Source organism: Pelecanus crispus, chromosome 6, assembly GCF_030463565.1.
Source record: "Pelecanus crispus isolate bPelCri1 chromosome 6, bPelCri1.pri, whole genome shotgun sequence".
Classification (NCBI taxonomy): domain Eukaryota; kingdom Metazoa; phylum Chordata; class Aves; order Pelecaniformes; family Pelecanidae; genus Pelecanus; species Pelecanus crispus.
Window position 1 is genome coordinate 64,097,385 of NC_134648.1, and position 20,234 is coordinate 64,117,618.

Genomic DNA, 20,234 nt, shown 5'->3' on the forward strand with positions numbered 1-20,234 from the left:
TTTCAAACAGAAACATCACTGGAGTATTTTCAATTTGTATTGACTTTAAAAAAAAAAGAAGAAGGTGGTCCAGTTTCAAAAAGGAAGCAATGCCACCCTGTTGTTACAGCTCCAAGGAGAAGTCCATACAAAGCACACACTAGGCCATGTTATGCCATGAAAAGTCCCATTCATTTGTATGTGTCGACTGTAGAAAGAGGTACATTCAGTTCAAGAAAGGATGCACTGATGGCATTTGATCCTTTGTAAATAAGATAGAGTCAGGTACTTTCGACACCAACTGGCTGAATCTGAAAGACAAAGAGATAAAAGCCATTTAAACAAAAACAACCATCTGAAAATCAGTGAAGGGCTCTCCAGTGAAAATGTATGCTGTAATATTGCAGAGACATAGAGGAGGAGGATCTGCTTATCCAGTGTGATACATTTGAGGAGTTCAAGACAGAGGATGATGAGGAATTACTAAAGATATGTGACGGGATAAATATGAACGATCATCATGAGGTCTTTTCATCTCTCTTCAATAAAGTAAGTAGGCCTTCACATGGGGCGCAAAGTCATGCAATGGCAAAGTTAACATACTTTGCTTGGAACCAGCCTTGCTGTGACGGAAAGCTGCCCTGTCTTCCAGGTGAGCCGCTCTCCAGTCTCCATCCTGCTGCTGTCTATCCTCCAGAGTCTGCTGCACTTGGAACCATCTCATCACTCCAGCCTCCTTCTGTGGGAGTCCTTGGACGCAGTAGTGAACAGAGCGCTTTTGCTCGCAAATGACAGTAAGAATGACATATCCATCCAGCCTTGCACTCTCTTCTTGTTTTCCTCATCCCACCCAGTGCCCACAAAAGTCCTTCCCTTTCCAAATGTACAACAAATAATCTATGGGACTTGCTAAGAGCTGGACAGAAGCTGGGACAAAGCTACACCTGCTGCACGGGGTCAAGTCTTGATGCAAAGCCCAGCCATGTGGATGCCAGTGAGAGCTGGCCACATTTAGCAGTGAGCTCAGGATTCATGGTCTCACTCTGTGGGTTAAGCCCTGAGCTTTGGGTCACAGGAGTCAGGGGGAATCTGTCCTTATTGGCATTTTGCCACTGGTGCTGGCTAGTCTTGCTGGCAGGCATGCTCAAAACAGTGTTTATGGGCCAGGACCACGGGAAGGAAATTGCCTGGAAGCTAGAAGTGCAGTTGTGTAAAGTGACACCAGGGAGTGGGCTCTGTGGCTCCAGATCTGCTGCTTGGCAAGGGTTGAATAGCATGAACCAGCCTTTGGGCACCATTCTCTTCTCTGACCCCAACCCATTTCTCTAGTCCAAGGTAACACAGTTGAAGAAGTCATTGAGAGGCTGTTATCTATCAAGAAACATCCAAACAAGCAAAAGCGAGCTGAAAACCGGCTATCTGGGAGTGCGAATGAAGGCATCCAGGCTGAGCTAGAGCCATGTGCACGTGCAGCTCAGAGCCCAGCAGGATCATCAAACCCCTCCAAGGCACCAGCACCTCCCTCAGGGCCACCCACCAATGAAAAGATCTCGTCCTCCCAGCTCATAGCCTGCTCTGCTTTGCCGGAGACATCTAACCCTCCATGCAATGCTGCTCCTGCCCCAGAACCTCCACCCCCACCACCTCCACTCCTGCCCTCTGGCACAGCAGCCGTGACCCCCACGTCCCCCATGATGAATGCACCTCCAGCCCCTCCGCTCCCTGGGATCCCTCCACCCCCACCCCCATTGCCTGGCATGGGGGGCATCTCTCCACCCCCTCCCACATTGCCCAGCATGGGGGGCATCCCTCCCCCTCCACCCCCATTGCCAGGCATGGGGGGCATCCCGCCACCCCCCACCCCCATTGCCCGGCATGGTGGGCATCCCTCCACCCCCACCCCCATTGCCCGGCATGGTGGGCATCCCTCCACCCCCACCCCCATTGCCCGGCATGGTGGGCATCCCTCCACCCCCACCCCCATTGCCTGGCATGGTGGGCATCCCTCCACCCCCACCCCCATTGCCCAGCATGGTGGGCATCCCTCCACCCCCACCTCCACTGCCTGGCATGGGGGGCATCCCTCCACCCCCACCTCCATTGCCAGGCATGGTGGGCATCCCCCCACCCCCACCCCCATTGCCCGGCATGGGGGGCATCCCTCCCCCTCCTCCCCTTCTGCCTGGCATGGCAGGAGATCATATTGAAGCTGTGGTGGCCTCCCAATTCAGCTGCCCTCTTGGCTCAGGCAGGCCTCCCCACAAGACGGTGAAGACGCCAACGTTGAGAATGAAGAAGCTGAACTGGCAGAAGCTGTCCTCCAGGGTGGTGAGAGGTTGGTGCTTCTGTCATAAAGTCACTGCTTCTTTAGGAATGACCCAGGGGAGAAAACACCGTCTTTTGAGTTTGTCAAATGTGGTTGACTCCATTTAGATACAGAACTTCCCCTTCTGACCTGCAGAGCTTAAATTAATAAAAGTTGCATGAAACTACTAATATAATATAATATAATAACTATTCCAACTAAATCAGTAGTTTGGAATAGCTTGTTTATAACTAAAATACTTCGAAATTAAAAGAAGGGGGAGGGATAGGAATATTTCCCTAATCCACCATGATGTGCCTTAGGCTTGAGTTCTCAACAGGCTCTGATCTGGGTTCCCCAGACTTTCATTCTCCAGTTCATCTATACTTGCATCTGAAAAAAAAAAAGTCATGAGTAAGAGTGCAGGTAAGGATCACATCACAGTTCAGGAAGGACATTGAAAGAATTGGAGAGCCATGAGAATCATTGACTTGTCTCTTGATTTTTGGGTTACATTTCCCTGTCCTAGTGGATCCAAAAAGAAGCATGAAATGTGAGAAGAAGCTAGGACAGGCAACATCAGCTTTGTCCTAGATGAGCAAGGCATCCACTGCTTGGAAGCTGGCATAGGTGAAATCTAAATAAGGCATGTTTTCAATCACAGAAGCAGTTAATTGTTGGCATTATTTCAGTAGAGACTCCTGCAGGCACATTTGGGTGATGTTTTTTTTTTAAAAAAAGATGTTTAAGAAAGTGCAGTGGGAATTAATTCAAGCAGTCCTGTAGCCAGCATTATACAAGGAGACTTGATTGTAAAATGAAAAATGGAGGAAGGTCACAGTCAGAAAATGGCCAGGTTGTGGCCAATCCCTCAGCAACATGCAAGGAAGCAAAAATAACATTGGCCATGGGACTCGGAAAGAAATGGATGAGGTCCTTTTCATGGTTTGCCTGCCGTGGAGGAGAACACAGTTGTATAGGGAGGGATGGGGCTGTATGGCCTCTGTGTGCCCAGTGCTGCAGCCCCTTATCTGCGCATCTTGGGGTTAGGCACCAGGTTTAATTACCCTTCAGGCCCTCTGGGTCCTGCCTGTGGGACTTGTCCCTCCTAAATAATTAGCATTTGTTCAGGACTAATATGTCTCTTCTTATTTCATTCATCTTCCAAGAAGTGTCCCTTCTAGCCATCTCACATTGCCCCAAAAGCCAGGAGCTTTCAGCTGTCCCTGTAACCAGTCTGAACACCTTGTCTTTTTTTCAGAAAGTCACTCAATGTGGGCTTCAGTGAGCAGCAGCAGCGAGGAAACTATAGAACCTGATTACACAAGCATAGAGCAACTGTTTTGCTTTCCACAACCAACCCCCAAGGAGAAAACAGCTGCACCAGTGAAGGCAGAACCGAAGGAGGTGAGGAGGCCCCTCTCGTTCTTTCGAATAAAGATCACTGCAGACAGCTCATCTAATACGAGATATCTTCTTTTTCTTTAATGAAGATCACATTTTTGGACTCCAAGAAAAGTCTCAATTTGAACATATTTTTGAAGCAATTTAAATGGTAAGATGTGGCCAATTTTTGTGACAGTTGACAAAACTTTGAGCAGATTTTGCATAGTATCTCGAAGGTCCTCATGAAATATATTCTAGCCAATGCACTTTGGTGGTCTCTGTTACTGAAACATCTGAACATTTCCCAGTTTGTCCTACACTGTCTTCAAAATACTGAGTTTAGGGGTTTGGTGATGTTTTTACATAACAACATCCCCATATGTTGGCAAAGGCGTTACATCTCCATGTTCCAGATAAAGTTGTGGCACAGACGCTTAGGGTGACTTAGGCTGTGAGACACGTCTGGAGGTCAAATCCCTCCTCAAAACAGGGCCAATGGAGAAGTTAAGAAATAAATTTTCTTTTAAGGTAATCAAATGCCCAGAGACAGAGATGTGAGTTGCAGGATTGATCTCTGGCCTTGAGTCACTTGACCAGGGCCAGAAACAAAATTTGGGGCATAGCAGGGATCCAGGTCCTAATTCTAAGTTAATCATGGGGACATATCTTTGCTTTTGGATTATTGTGGCTGTCACCAGGGAAAGCGCAGAGCGTTTGCAGAGATACATGTCTTCATAGCGTGTGACTGTGGAAGAGGGGCCTTTGGATGATGGCTGACTCTGCTCCTCCTCCCTGCAGCTCCAATGAAGATGTGGCTGCCATGGTCCAGAATGGGGACCGGACCAAGTTCGACGTTGAGGTTCTGAAGCAGTTGCTGAAGCTGCTGCCTGAAAAGCATGAGGTCAGGAGGAAAAATGGTACCCTTAGTTCACAGAGCTGAACACGCAGTGCAGTCCTGCAGTCTTGATTCTTTATTTCTCATTAGATAGAAAACCTGAAGGCCTTCAAAGAAGAGAAATCAAAGCTAGCAAACGCAGATCAGTTTTATCTTCTCCTCCTTCAGATTCCCAGGTAAAGGTGTTGGTCACAAACTTCAGCCCAATCTTTTTCTTGGTTTACTTCTGGGAAGTTTATGTTTCTTTATAGGACCCTCACAGACAAACACTGATGGATATAGCTGGTGGATTCCTCCTTCCAGCTTAGAGCCTTCCCTTTCCCTGTTACCCAAGGCAAGCGGCAGCCCCTTTTCTCCCTCCACAAGTTGCAGAGACTGGTTTGATGTGGATGTGGTTGACAGTGATGTTGTGGGGTGCACAGACTTACCGGTGATGTGGGAAGAGGGCCGCTGTGCTGGCCAAGATGACAGTGCCTTTAAGCTTTGAATCAATCTCCATCCTTAGCTACCAGCTGCGCATTGAATGTATGCTGATCTGCGAAGAGACCACCGTTGTGCTGGACATGATTCAGCCGAAAGCTGAAACCATCCGGAGAGCCTGCGAAGGTGAATGACCTGACCTTATTTCTGGATCTTATTTATGACAGGAAGCTTTAAACCCCTCAAAACTCCCCTGGAGCTCTGCAATGATACTACTCAGCCCCCAAAAATCTCCCCTGTGGTCCATTCACTGGTTTGCTGCAGAATACGGGATGCAGCTTTAGGCATCTCCACTGATGGTCAAAGCCCTTAATAGGGCCAGAGATCATTTTCCCTCACCCTCAGCCCTCTTTTTCTGCAGCATATGTAGTCCTCTGAAACACTTTCAGAGCTGGCCCCTTTACAGTTAATTCATCCATCATTATTTGCCACGTTAATACCTTCACACAGCAATTTTCTCTGCTGCCAGAAAAGCACCCCCCAAACTTCCCCCAGAAAGTAGTGATGCTGTAGTTTTTACCTGCCTACAAATGGAACCACTGCCAAGTCCTGAGCAATAGGGAAGGGGAAGGATTTTATCACGGATGAACCATTTCTCCTACTCTCAGTTAATGCCACATGCTTGTATTTGTATCCTCCCTGGCTAGCTGCAGAGTGTCGGAAGTTGGGACCATTTATCACTTAGTTTGTTATTTTGGGCTATAAATTGCTGATATTCCAGTTTTGTGAGTACATGGAGAGATTATGCAATAGGTTTTGGCTTCCTGTGGCAGAAACCTCAGGTCCCGCTCCGCTGAGGGCAGGATGCTCTTCTTGGCACTGTCAGGTGCTGCCTGTCTTACAGAGCCAGTTCCTCCAACTCCTGCCGGGGGTTTTTCCAGCTGGCATTCCAGCTGCCTGCTGGGATAAATTGAAGCTTCCCCCAAAAAGTGTCTTCCCAGCAGCCCAGTTGTCCTTTTGGAGCTGTTCCTGCCTCCAAGCTGAGTGCTTCAGAAAGCACACCACTGCAGCACCCTGGTGTGAGAGCAAGGACAGGGACTGTACCCTTCATGCCCTGATAATCACCTCCACCATGCGAGACCAAGAACAGAGTGAGCATGTCTGGTTTTAGCAGTTGGCAGATAATTGCAGGGCTGTCAGAACTGGCTTCACTGCTCAGCTGAATGGAGCCTGCAAGATTAAAACTGCAGCCCAGTTACCCTCACCCACACCAGGGTAAATTGGGGTACTTCCAAGGAAGGCAGTGAGTTGATAGCTGTTAGTGAAGAGGGTCCAGCTCCAGGTTATTTTCTGTTAGGAATGAGAGACCAGATGTAAAGAAAGAAAGAAATGTAAGACAACAAAAACTTTTACAACTCATGGAATTGAATCTATGTAGAATCAGTTTCTTTGCAGGTTGGGCTATTGGGGCTGCAAAGCTGAAATATCAGGTTTGGTGTGGTGGAGTTCAGAATCCCAGTTTCAGTGCTGTTTAGGAAATCCTCTGGTGTAACACAGGCTTTTTTTTTTAAAAGTCCTTCATGTTTTTCAGATCTTCTGAACAGTCATCGCCTGCCGCTCTTTTGTCAACTGATTCTCAAAGTTGGAAACTTTCTGAACTATGTAAGGACTTCTTTTATCTTGTCTTCCCCCCATTACAGTATGTGGATGATCTCCTTTGGGGTTGTAATTTGGGTGGATGCAGGAGTTACATCTGCTTTCTTTCTATCTTGTAGGGAAGTCACACGGGTGATGCCGATGGGTTTAAAATCAACACTTTACTCAAACTAACAGAAACCAAAGCAAACCAAACCCGCATTACGCTGCTCCACCATATTCTGGAGGTACCACTGCCAAGTCCTGAGCAATAGGGAAGGGGAAAGATTTTATCACAGATGAACCATTTCTCCTACTCTACTTTCAGTTAATGCCACACGCTCGTATTTGTATCCTCCCTGGCTAGCTGCAGAGTGTCAGAAGTTGGGAGCATTTGAATCACTTAGGCTGGCAGAGGCTGCTTGTGGGCACTACTCAGGGAGCTCTTTATTTTAAGACTTGCTCTGCTTTCCTCCAGCATCTTTCCCTGCAATGGCTGGAACTTCCTTTTTCATATTTGTGCAATCTGCACATCATCAGCTGCAAAGCACAGAGCTACCAAAGCTATCCTGGCTGGTCTGTACCCATTCATCCCTTCTGCCTTTCCCTGGCCTCTCCCTTTTCCATCAGACTATGCTTGAGTTTTTCAGGCTCTCTTCTAACCCCCATGGCTTTCTTATTCCCTGCATTGCTGGGGTTTTTTTCTTTTTTCTCCATGTTCTGCTCTGCCACCTTCATTCATCAAGGTCCCTCCATTCCAGTTATGCATGTGCAAGCCCCGCTTTAGCTAGCAGTAGCTTCAGCAATCACAGCCATGAAAATAAATTATGCAAATAAGATTCATGCCCTTTTGATACCCTCCTGGTACCGTAGGAAGTGTCAGACTGCGTCAAACGTCCTGCCCCCTCCCTGGCCAAGAGCAGGTGCCTCAGAAGAGGGTAGAAGAAGAGCTCAGCAGCAGGTCAGCTTTGCTTTGAACTATGAGTGTTTCTCAACATTCAGCCCTCTTGTATGTTTTTTATAGCCTGGGAGCAATGACTTCCCTCTGTGAACGTGCCGTCCTATTTCGAATGCGGCTTGGCTGTGTGAGGCAAAGCAAACTGCAGAAGGGGAGCAGCAGCAGGACGTGGCGCAGTCGTCCTTCCTGGGCACTTCTGCCTGTGTCTCTTCCCCGCGGCTTCCTCTCTCAGCTCCTACCGCACAGCAAATAACACTTCTTTCTCTTTTCTGCTTCAGGAAGTAGAAAACAGCCACACGGACCTACTGGAACTGCCAAAGGATCTTGAATATGTTTCAAAAGCAGCAGGGTAAAATTGTGTGTCACTTCCTTCGAATTAAAAACAAAAATAAATCCCATACACATCAACAATGTACCAGAAATTAGGACACACGCAGCTGGTATAGCACATTAACAAGATGGCATCTTATTTAGTTTTAACCAAAAGATTTGGTTGATGAACATTGAAACCTCTCTAATATATAATAGTTCTACTACAGCTGGCAACACTTAGGGCTGAAATTTGCAGAGCATTCAGTTAATGCTGCCTCCCAGGCCCTTCCAAAATCTGCACTGCCTTTGTGGTAGCAGGAGCTTGTGAAGGCCAGCTACCCAGAAGTGTTTCTGAAGTGCCTTCAGCCAGGGAAAGTGAGCTAATGCCGAGCTCTGGTGGAGGTTTTTTGGCATTCATCTACTCAATACACAAAGTTGTAGGTAGACCTGGCAGCCTTTTCATAAGCGCTACGGAGGGAGGCTGTTTTCCATGAGCTTGGGACTGTATAGAGTTCAGAGCGCAGGTTTCAGTTCAGTGAAGTGGTGGGAAGCAGAGGGACAACTAAACCGCCAGCTCAGACTTTTTCACTCTTTGGTCAGCGCAGGATGCTGGAGTGTCAACTAATGGGTGGGTTCTGTGTGATTTCAGAATTAATCTTGATATTATACGCACGGAGTCCAGTACCAATTTAAAGAAGTTGTTGGAGCTTCAGCGAAAGGTATTATCATCAAATGACGATGTGAAACAACAGTATGAGAAACTTATCCAGGTCAGTAATGGAGCTCCTTTGTATTTTCCCCATTACACAGACAGAGGCAGTGCACAGTACATAGGCAGCTGAGGAGGCTCATGAGAGTGTGGAAAATAGTGCCGCAAGACATGCTCTTAGATTTGGAAATAGGCTGCGATACCATACAACCCATCGGTGTTTATCTGCCAGCTCCATCTCAAACCTAGATACCTTTGGTGAGGCAATTTCTTCAGGCCTCTGCCCCAACTGCTCTCTCTACTCTGTTGTGTGACTCCTTACTCTGAGTGAAAACGTTCACCCTCTTACAGATCACCAGAGTAAACCCCTTCTCTTGGGATTAAGCTTTGCATTGAGCTTTCCATGTCTTGCTCAAGCCACCCCTGTAAACTGGCATAGCACGGTCACAAGGAGCACAGATCATCTGCCAGTCTTAGTTTCTTCCAGCCTTATGAGCTCTGCTGCAGTTAAAAGCCAGGGCCCGGTCCTGCTCCGAGCTCTTAACATCGACATCCTTTTTTCCTTAAGTGCACATCTCTCATTGTCCTCTGGGTGGTGTTTTACTGTGTATATTAAATGCATTTCAGGATAGCATTGACGCCTCCAGAAAGCTGGAAGAAGAATTTGAAACCATTGAAAGGAAGAGAGAAGAACTTGCAAGTTATCTCTGTGAAGATCCAAACAAGTCGTCCTTAGAGGACATATTTAGCACCATGAAGACCTTCAGAGATCTCTTCATCCGAGCCCTGAAGGTTGGCATCTTGCGCACATGATGCTGAGCAGCCCTAGTACTGGTGCATGCCTCTGCTCTGACAGACAGGGGCAGGATGGGCACCCGAATCCGGTGGGGGGAAGGTGACCTCTTCCTTTTGGCGCTTGGCATGAGGTCACCCAGTGAAGAGGTGTCTAATCCCTACTCCACTGCATCCTCATGCAGTGCTGGTGCTCCTGGCCTGGCCCAGACCCTGGTGGTTTGTGATTTTAGTGCAACTTTAGCTGCAGAGTCACAAAGATGCTTTGGAGTCAAGTATGTAAGTTTTAGAGGAAGGTGCTTATAAAACTTAACCCTTTGCTCCAACCTGAGCAAACAGGCTCAGAAAGGGATGTGTAGTAAACAAACCACCGTTTTGGAGGGAATTGTGGCTTCAGTACCTTCCACTTTTGCCTGAGCTAAAGGTCAGGCAGAAGATCTGCACACTGGTAGGTAGCTGTGTTAGGCAGATCACTGCTGCCACCTCCTACCTCGCCAAGCCAGCGGTCTCCCTCATCCTCTTGGCAAGACCGCACTTATTCCCCATGCCCATTTTATTTTTTGCACAGGATAAGGCTGAAATTTCTCTTCCTCCTTTGTAACCATCTGCAGATCATCTTTCTCTTCATCAGCTTTTCTAGCAGACATTTAGCCAACCTTCTCATGTCCCTGTTACCTCACTGCAGGAAAACAAGGACAGAAAGGAGCAAGCTGCCAAAGCAGAGAAGAGGAAGAAACAGCTGGAAGAGGAAGAGAGGAAGAGACAGAAGGGAGAAAATGGAAAAGTCAGTGAGTATCTGAAAGAGCTTCAAAAAAGGGAGATGTAGCCAACAGGAGCTCTTTGCTGATCCTGCTTTAATGGACCAGTAGTGGTAATTTATTTTGTGGGTTTCCAGGTGCTGGCTGACTAAAGGCTTTTAGGTGTCTTACAGCCATAGCTATGAATTGACTTTTCACAGTTGCAGCTGGGCAGAGAAGTTAATTTTAGGTTGCTGAATGAACAGCAGAGGAAAAAAAAATCAAACTGAAACATTTCTTACTTTTTCAGTTTCTAGACATAACTTTTGAATCCCAAATCTAACAAGAAACATTTGACTTCTCTCCCACTGCAAAATCCCCACATACAGTTGAAGAGTTTCTTTTTACCAGACTACTGATGTCCCAAAAATCTTGTGGATAACTTAAATCTGCCTTTCTCTGAATGAAAATGAAAGGTACAACTGAAAAATACAATTGGAAGAAGCTGAGAGGAAAGAAAAATCAAGATTATTCTCCTTCCCCCTGCCTCCCCCCCAAAAAAAAAAGGCCCTCATTGACACGGATAGCAAACAGGAGGCATTTCAAGGTCATGGTGCAACCAGGCACAAGTCTGGGCAGAGCTGTTGCCACTGGTGCCAGGCTGTAGTACCCAGACTTTGGAGTAAACTCTTTGACTTCAGCCAGGACATGCTGCTGTGAGGGCACAGAGCACGGGCTGCTCCCAGGCCTGGCATCAGTGCCTTGTTTTTGCCCAGTGGTTGCTTGTACTGGGACAGCAGTACCTGCCCCAAGCAATAGCATCGCTGCAAAGTCTCCTTCTGGCCCATCTCATGGGCACATTTAAGATCCATCTCTCTCTATCTATCCCAGTTAAGAAGGGGACGGTGAAGCAGGAGGAGGTGTGTGTCATCGATGCGCTGCTGGCCGACATAAGGAAAGGGTTCACGCTGAGAAAGACAAAGAACAGACACGAGTCGGATGCAATTCCTAAAACCTCGCCTGTGGAGAACCCGGAGGAGAGCCAGTCTGGTAAGGACACAGACCCAACTGTACCTGCAGCTATCCATTCCCATCTGCCTCTGAGCCTGAGCCAAGCACACAACCAAGCAGCCTTCACGTTTGCATTTGGGGCATTTTATTTAAGGACACTCTGCAGCCAGTGCTGTGGAGAAGAGGAGCAGAGATCCCTGAGCTTTTGCCAGCCAAGTCTGCCCAAGAATTAGCAGCAATTTGGAGCAGCATGGCCTTGTACCCATGCTGATAAACGCCCCGAGAGGCGCAACCTGTGGGTCAGCCACAGTACCATGCTGATGGGGCACTGGTGTCATCCCCACACAAGTCCCCTCAGTGCTATTGAGTCTCAGTAGCACAGCTTGTCTGCCTTGGAGACTGCTGCATCCTGCCTTGACCTACATTTGGGAGTCTAAACAGCCCTTAAAAAAAGACCAGAAACCCCTATTTGCAGAAGAACCCAAGTTCTTTAGGTGCTTGTTAGGAGATGCTCATGGGTTTAGCTTTTCTTTGGTCTTATGACCGCAGTGTCAGTGCACGTTAGATAAGTTGAAGGACACTGGCCTCCTGCAGAGCCTGACTTGTGCACTGTGGCTCTCCTAAACCTGCTTTGCAAGGGTAGGATTAGGCTGGCTGATGGGCAGTTTTGAAGTCCTCATGCAGCCAAGCCAGCAGACTTGGCTGGTTCAGGATCTGGCAGGCAGATTCCCTCTTCCTGCCATAGGCTTTCAGACACCTCAGCAAGTGTGGGGGCTTCCATGGAAATCAGCCAGTTGGCAGCAAGGACACATAAACACCTGCTGAAAACAGCAGGGGCTTTGCTGAGCTGGAGCCTTGGAGTCCAACTGGGGTGACCACATGGGATATAAGGAGGGAAGGTATTGGGAAGATAAAATGGTAATGTCTTTACTTAGCTGCTTTAAGTCAGTGCACCCTCTGCAGGCAACTGCTCTCCCAGGGGCAGAAACACCTTGGTTGATCCCAGGTGCAACTCTGCAGCTTTGGCTGATTGCATGTTTTTTATTTAAAGGAAAGAGCCTTAAGGATCCACAAGCAGCGGGAAAGCAGATCAATGATAAGACCAAGCAAAACAACGATGGTCATCCCTCAGAAAGCACTCCCCCCTCAACCACTGCCCTGATGGAGACGGGTGGAGATGTTACAAATGCCTCAGCTTCAAACCAGGCATTATCTAAAGACAGTGATGGAGGAAATTTGCCACCAGAGTCCCAGATGGAAAGCCCCTCAGTAAGCGTGGTGGAAGCTGATGGGGCTGGTCAGCCCATGCCGGGCACCGGGATGAAGCAGGCAGACAGCTGGGCAAGCCTCCGGCAGAGCACGAAGAGCGACTCCATTGCCTTCTCTGCTGCTAACATAGGCATGGGGATAAGGTTTGTGAGCAGTGGTTCAGGCACTGCTCTGAGAGACCAACTTAACGGGTCCATCTCAGAAGGCCAGGACAAGGAACGCCCAGCTGATGGCTCAGAGAGCTACAGGCTGGCACCGGAACCAGAAACCTGGCCGAGCAAGACTGGAGTCGACCCTGGCAGCGCTCAGTCCGCTCCCTGTGATGAGGCTGATCAGGCAGAGTTGAAAGAGATGGCAAAGGAAAATGAAGACCCTGGTACAGACTCGCTGTTGGACACCTCTCAAGAGAAGTCCTTCTCAGAGGAGCCAGCCACCGACTCCTCTTGCTCGGCAACGCTCCCCCCAGAGCAAACTCACACCGACAGGGAAAAGCAGAGGCCATCTGGGAAACGGAGGAAGAAGAAGAGGCACAGCAAAAGCTACTCAGGTAGGCTATTTCATATATAGCCCTCAGGGACTGAGCTAAATTGGGGATGCTTCCTCATATATTTATATATATCTGTTCCTCCCCATTTTGAGGTCTGATGCCCCCTGCCCCTAGAGCCACTCGGTTTCATAGAGCTGTTACTCTTTTAAATGTGAAAGAGGCTTAAAAAGAAAAACACAAGCATTTTTCATTCTCTTGACATTTATAAGTAGTTTATAAAGGGGTAATGATGAATCAATAATTAAAAAGCCCATTACACATACGCAGTAAAGATGGCAATAAGCACATCTGTCAAGTGTGCTAAAGACAGCTACAAGGCATGGTTATGTGCAAACAAGAGCTCGATTAGACTCCAGAGCAGTGATTAAGAGCAGTTAATACTGGGTACTTAATCAATGATCACCCCCTCTCAACTACTTATAAACACATAACCCAGCAAGATCAGTGCTGCCGTGGGTTTGTTTGGTTTTTCCTCTCCTAAGCCTCGTTACAAGAGCACTTTGCCTGCAGTAACTTGAAAACTTGCCCCAGGGGTACTTCAGGTGGCTCCTGAACAACAGGCCCTTGAGCTGTCACTGCAGGATGAGGGCAGAAAGCCAACAAGTAAAAAATAGCATCTTGCTGATGCTTGTACAAAGGATTGTATTTGGCCGGCCAAATCGGGACCTCGCGCTGGGCTGCCCCACTGGTGCCAGGGGAGAGCTCAGCTGCCAGAGGTGTGGAGCCACCCCGTGCTCTGCCTGACAGCGAGCATCCGCAGCCGGTCCCAAACCTGGGAAGTGCGTCCAAGTCCCTCAGACTCTACCAAGCTGAAGCCACCCATGGGTGGGTACTTCAATCCCAAATTAGAGGTGCCTCATGGGGAAGATATATCGGACTGTCAGCCTTTGGAAAGATGCAATGTACTGTCCACAGCCTGTTTTCTGCAAGATCCCGGGGTCAGGCAAATGGGCAGGAATGTGGTGGAAGTCTCTTTTTATCAATGTTTAATGTTTTTCCTTCCAAGGAAGGTGGAGGAGAAATGAAAGGAGGATTTGAATACCCACTGCTGAGAAAGATGGCATGGTTGAGCATCTACCACAGAGGGACTTACCCTTATAGTGCCAGCATGCCCTGGGGCTGTAGTTATTTATATTTCTAAACATGCCACCCTCCCCTAGTTGAAAAACAAGCCACAAACCAGAAGTGGTTTCCCAGAGCAGTGGTTCCCAAACTTGCTTCCCAGGAGGCAACAGGAGGAGCTGCAGCAACACTCCCAGCTGTGGCGATGCTTTCCTGACATCCGAAATTAGTATTTCTGGCTTAAGGAACTGACCCCCCCAAAAGCCACGGGGCATCCAGGGATGGCATCTTAGGAACCCCTCTGCTACTGGACAATGTTTTCGTTGTAAAAAGTCCCCTGTTGTTACATTTGCCTTGCCATGATCAGCTATATTTAGTGTCTCTCTTTTGTTTGAAAGCAGAGGTTGAGACTGATACTGGAGATAATAAAACAAAAAAAGGTTGTGTGGTACAATGAGGTACGTAAATTCGCGAAGGTGTTTCTGTGTGAACTAACCACAGCACTGGGACCTTACAGACCTAATCAGTATTCAGCATATCAGCTAAGCTTTTTGTCTCTGTGTCTAATCACAAATACATGTAGAATAAATTCATTACTCTGATTTTTACTCTTCAGGGTGTTGATCTTGCATTGAGTGGAGTCAGTGGTCGCAGCCCACGTGTGTCCTGTGTGTCAGCAGCAGCCAAACCTCCTTTCCGTGCAGAAAATTAAAAGTCATTATTCTAACTGATTCCAGCTTCATGTGATAAACAAAGTCCTTGCTTTGATCCCATTATTTTCTCAAAAACTGTAAAAATGCAATTTCAGTACCTACCTCCTATGAAGAACAATGTTTGCTTTGCAAGCGGGTAGCCACTTCCTAAAGCACCATTTAAATATCGGTATCTGGAAAAGGAATAAAACACTGGACCTGGGGAGAAGTGCAAGGTGGGGCAAGATACCAGCTCCACCTCAAAGCCAAATTCAATTCCAGAGTTGCACACAAAGAAGTCCGTTGGAGCAAACAGACCATGCATGCTTCTTATGTGCATTCATGCAGCTTTCTGGGATGGGCGTGGGGGTGTGTAATTTGGCTTTTGTCTCTCCCAAAAACAATACAGGGAAACCAAATTTCTAGTGAAACTGTGTACCAAGTTCCCTGCATCCTTCATTGATGCTGGCAACATACAGTTGCCCCTGAAAAGAAAACTTAAGGAGCTTCAGGATGAGACTTTCATTTGCAAAACTTTGCCTGTTTTTACATCGAGTGGAAAGAAAAGCAAGAAAAAGAAACAATCAAAACACACACTGTACTGAAATTGCATAGTTACGCATTGTCCTTTCCGTGCTGATGAGTGTCTCTTATGAACTGAATCAATAACGTCAAATCTCTCACTGTCTCATTTCCTGAAAGGAGTGTATCTGTTCTCCAGCATCCCCAGTTCCCGGGGCAGGGAGCCCGGCTGGGAGCCCTGCTCCCATGCAGCCTGGCAGCCCTGGCCCCTTCCCAGCCCCTGGGGTAGTAGAAGAGAGAAATCTCTGCAGGATTTCCACACAGGGTTCCTTTTGTTCCTGCAACTGAAGCATCATTGCTAGCAAGAGAAAAGGAGATATAAATTGGGTAGTTACAGTCCTGACTACTCCTGCCCTCCTCTTGGCCCTTTCCGTGCCATACCACAGGATTACATCAAGTGGAAAGGGGAAGTAGCTCTGTTGGTTTAAAAATCCTAAGGAAGACTGGCAGCAAGAGCAGAAAATAGTAGCAGCGAGGCACAGGTAAGAAATATGTCAGGACCAGTGGTCGTGCTGCACAAGGAGGGAAGCTGAAACTGTGAGTTCGGCACAACTCAGATTATGTATGTTTTAAGCACAGGGATTCCAGCATGCAGGTTTAAAAAAAAGTCATATTTGAAAAAAACCAGACACACAGACAGCTTTGAATTCCCCTTAGAAGACATAGGAAAGCAATATAGAGGAATGCATGGACAAACGGTACCTTTATGAAGTGACCAAGGCAAGCAGGAGTTTCAGCGCATCCTTGAAATGCAGCTCCTGGCACAGCCACGTCGCGCCAGCAGTGCCCGGCTGTGCTTTGGTGCCAGGCGGGCAGAGATGAGCTGCACCTTGAAACCTGCTCTGCTCCCATCTTTATGTCACTTGGAAAGGTTAGAGGAAAGAAAAATCTGTTTGCTTCAATTAGTGTCCAGCAACAGTGCTTCCTCACCCAAATGCAGCTCAAGTCCGTCCCCCTTGATACGACAGACTCAGCAAGCCTAGAGGGCTCCCCATCAATATTTTTTCTTAGCATGTTCTGCCTCTTTTTTTTTTCTCTTATTTATTGTCCCAACAGCACATGGTCTGTCCAGGTCACAGCACTCTTTTGGTACAGGGTATTTCTCTCTCTGGTGATTTGATGGATGTGGAAGTTGCTGAGTGTCAGTGAAGCCACAGGAATCTTCTTCCTTCTTGTGCAGATCTGGCTGCAGGGATCAAGACTCGTTCCCTTTAGCACTTTTTAATGCTTCTGTAACAGCAGCAGAGTAAGGGCAGGAACAGCCTGTGACTCGCTGAAATAATATTTCAGAGCAGTAAAAGACTGTTGTAATCAGCTACTGAGCTCTTGCCTCACCTTGACTGTATCTTCTTATGCAGCAATTTCTGTATTAATGTTAATGCTTTTTAAATGTCAGCTTTTACACCCAATGAGTGGTATCCCACATTATCTCCATGTTCCTGAAAGAAATGGTTAAGCCTGTTTTCCCATGGAATCAAGGCAGTGCTGGTCACACTGTGTTCATGTGTGCTGGTAACATCTGAACTCATTTCCAAGCAAATCTGAAAAGGGCTTGAAGAAGGACCATTTAACAAAAGCTGACAGTCAAACAGAGGAGGGACAGTACAAATGCCTGGACTCAGGGGACCTGCTGTTTGAGTACCCTCGTCTTAGACCCTAGGGAATCACTACAGACAAATGTTCATGTCTGTTCATGTAACTCCCCTTTTCCTCTCCTGCCATCTTTATGTCACTTAGAAAGGTTAGGGGAAACAAAAGTCTTGAAAGCACAAGTACATAAGCAACCAGGCTTTGGCAATTTCCCCGCTCACAAATCTACTTGATTTATTCCCGAGAAAAAGAACAAACCAACTGGGGACCACAGGCCAGTGCTCCGAGGCAGCCTGGTGAGGAAGGAGGGAAGGGGCAGAGGGGGACGCAGCGCTGCCTGCCAGCAGCTATGGCACGCTCGTGGCACATCAGCCTGCCCCTGCAAAGAGACAGCAGGGTTTGAGAGTCGAGGTTCTCTTTCTTTCTTTTTTTTATTTAATTGTTTTCCTTTAATTCTAGAGAACTAGGTGCTCCACCTCCCCTTCTGCAGACTCAGTACTGTCTGTGGGCAGCTTTCTAATGGAGCAGGAGAATGTAATCAGGCTAATGCTCGTCTTCCTATGTGGCCTTTGCCTTCATGTCTGTCATTAGAAATGGTATCTGCTTTGGTTATGGAGCGAGACAAGCTCTTAAAAATGACAGTGTGCCACCCCATCCTTCTTTTAAGTGTTCAAAAAACGGGTAGATGTGGCACTTTGGGACATGGTTTAGTCTAGTCTACCCTTGATTGGTTTAGAGTAGACTTGGTAGTGTAGGTTAATGGTTGGACTGGATGATCTTAAAGGTCTTTTCCAACCTAAACGATTCTATGATTCTATGATTCTTACAGTCCTGCCTAATCCTCTAGATTTAGTACATTCAGCAGTTTAATATCTAGAAGCATATTCCAATATTCTGCTTGGAAAACACAAGACTCATGTTGTTGGACTGAACTAGTGCCCAGCTCAAAAGCAAAGTTGCCCAAACTCTTGAACATCAGGATCAGTTCTGTAAACACGAGTTTTTTAAGTACATGAAGATTTAGCTCCACCTGTTTTAAGGTTATCTGAAACTGATTTCCCTAGTAGCACCCCGACCATTAGATACACACACATGCAAAACCACATCACTTTCGTTTTATAGCTACAAATAATGTGCATTTCCTCTTCCTCCTGCAGGTGTCACGGCAAGGCAGAAGAAATAACAGAGACCCAGTACACCGCTCACACATCTCCGGAGTGCTGCCAGCTTCTCAGAAGCTGGGTTCTGCATCGCCGAAACACCATCATGGTCACCTCTGCCCCACCAGGACGCACCGCTTCTCCTCTCGCAGCCTTTTGCTCCCCTCCCCAAGACCCAAAGAGCCTCCCCAGAGACTTTGGCCCCCTCAGCCCATGCCTTACGCTGGGGGCCCCCGGGGAATGGGGATGGTTCTGCGCCTGGCAGCGTGAAGGGTCAGATGTGTCGTCCGCTGTCCTCAAAGCCAAGTCTTTCAACCTGCTCTTAGGCCAAAGTCCTCTTGAAACAACAGCTGAGAATGGCCCAAGAAAGGACTGCAGCGTTTAGCCCTCAGAGAAATTTCAAAAAATAGCAGTGCCTCAACTAAATTAAGAGTATAAATTAAGCAGTGGCTGTACCATCACAGGTGGAAGCGTGTTACTCCCTCTTCTCATCATCCACTAAATTTATATCCGACCATGTCCAAGACCCAGATCAGACAAATGTATTTTTACTCTCAATCATTCATAGCAAGGGAAATCAGTTACAGGGGAAAAAAGTTAAAAAAAAAAAAAAAAAAAAAGTACATCTTACTAAGCATATGGCCATATAAACAGTGTCTGGTTCCTACACGATCCTTATGTGCAATTAAGTTGAAGCTCATCAGTAGCCTTGCAGTAGTCTTCTCACATGCACAGATGCGTCCATCAGCTTTGGGAGAACCAGGGCCCCAGTTCTTGTTATTAAAGCACAAGAAACAGGTTTTCCAGAGTGGTCTATTGGACAAATTTTCAGCTCATCCTTTAGTAAATCTCTGTGTTTGAATGCCATTGTCAGCTGCTTGCATTCAAAAGCCTTTGTGTTCAAGCTGCAGAACATGTAGATTCACATTGCTTTCGCTTTAAAACTGGGAACGTACAGTATTGTGTTTTCAAAATTCAGAGCTTGATTTCTCAAGTTTTGTAATAACGTATCATATTTTTGTACACAGCTGTCCATTTAAAATTATCTATGTTGAATCTGGTGTGATACTGTGCTGAAACAAGTGGAAGAGCTGGGTACATTTAAGAACTATGCCTTTATATAGTAAGTCACAGTGGCTAGACTAATGTTCAGGGTAAAGCTTATTTTGCTTTGTTTAATGGGACTTGTAATGTCCTTGTAATACTGAAAATCTTGCTGAACTAAGTTAGAAGTTAAACCAAGAATTAAATCACTGGTTTATTTTAACCAAAGCATCTATGTGAAGTAAACCTATGGTTTACTACAGTAAACAGTAACAGTGAAAGCCTCTTCCATTCTGGTTTACCATGCAGCCGATGAGAAGTTTCATTCTCAAGTCTTGTTATAAAGGTGTACTAAAACCACAGAGTCCAGGGAGATAAAAAATTAAGGCTCACTTCATGGCAACAGTCCGGCAGATTTGTATTCTGATGTTTTCACCAGAATATAAGAGTGAAATAATTGTGTAAGGAGAATCTTAAAGAGGATTTTAAAGTTATTTCATTAAAAAAAAAAAATTCTTTAAAAGCAAAGGTAGCTTGGTTTTCATAATAAAAACAATTTAACAGCTCATTTTATTTACTCCAGAGATAGACCTGGTTACCAGGTGTTGTGCTGACACTGCATTCAAGATGCACAACTTAAATTTCAGTATGAAAATACTTGATTGTTTTGCGCTTTTACAAATTACTAATGAGGCATAGATGACTTCTGAAGACGTTCTCTTGGGTTCCCTTTTATTAATCAGAAATATAGACTTGTTTTAAAGAAAGCAGAGCTATAGATCTGAATTACAAGTACTCCAAGTGAAAACTAGAAGCTTCTTGGAATGTTTAACTTCAGGCTTATGGATCCTAGTTATCAAAAGGAAATAAACTGCAGTGGGAGGATTCTTCTGGTTGCTCTTCAGCATGCTTAGGTATGCTGAAAAGTAGCATACTTGGGTACTAAAACGGATAGAAACTTCCTTTAGAATGCAGATAAATTTATTTTAAAGAATATTTTGGCAAAAGGATACTGTTTTCCAAGGCTGTTGAACTAGGTAATTCAAGAACAGCTCAAGTAGTAGAAATAGTAGTTTGGTGAAAGAATAGCATACGCTAAAATTTTAAAGAAATAGGCCTTATGTTATATCAATCAAAACGTGATCTTTT

At 46.4% G+C, this 20,234-nt stretch overlaps 1 protein-coding gene across 2 annotated transcripts; it reads left to right on the forward strand.

Annotated features, from left to right (window-relative positions):
• The first annotated feature begins 2,146 nt into the window (after nt 1–2,146).
• Nucleotides 2,147–19,560, forward strand: LOC104026699 (inverted formin-2). Of its 2 annotated transcripts, none has more exons than XM_075712550.1 (15): nt 2,147–2,314; nt 3,546–3,691; nt 3,778–3,839; nt 4,469–4,571; nt 4,656–4,741; nt 5,071–5,171; nt 6,577–6,647; nt 6,761–6,868; nt 7,857–7,927; nt 8,540–8,660; nt 9,227–9,391; nt 10,077–10,179; nt 11,020–11,178; nt 12,191–12,955; nt 18,039–19,560. In XM_075712550.1, exons 1-15 carry the CDS (start codon nt 2,167–2,169, stop codon nt 18,062–18,064), a joined length of 2,235 nt encoding a protein of 744 aa, XP_075568665.1. In that variant the 5' UTR covers nt 2,147–2,166; the 3' UTR covers nt 18,065–19,560. The 2 variants fall into 2 exon arrangements, with proteins under 2 accessions (XP_075568665.1, XP_075568666.1); XM_075712551.1 differs by lacking the exon at nt 18,039–19,560 and adding an exon at nt 14,634–14,653.
• Nucleotides 19,561–20,234: the final 674 nt, after the last annotated feature.

Bases quoted from the DNA above. Each gene is read 5' to 3' on its own strand.
- LOC104026699 (XM_075712550.1), top strand. From the start codon at position 2,167: ATGGCAGGAGATCATATTGAAGCTGTGGTGGCCTCCCAATTCAGCTGC. The intron at 2,315-3,545 runs GTTGGTGCTTCT...TCTTTTTTTCAG, and splicing joins GTCCTCCAGGGTGGTGAGAG to AAAGTCACTCAATGTGGGCT. The intron at 4,742-5,070 runs GTAAAGGTGTTG...CTCCATCCTTAG, and splicing joins CTCCTCCTTCAGATTCCCAG to CTACCAGCTGCGCATTGAAT.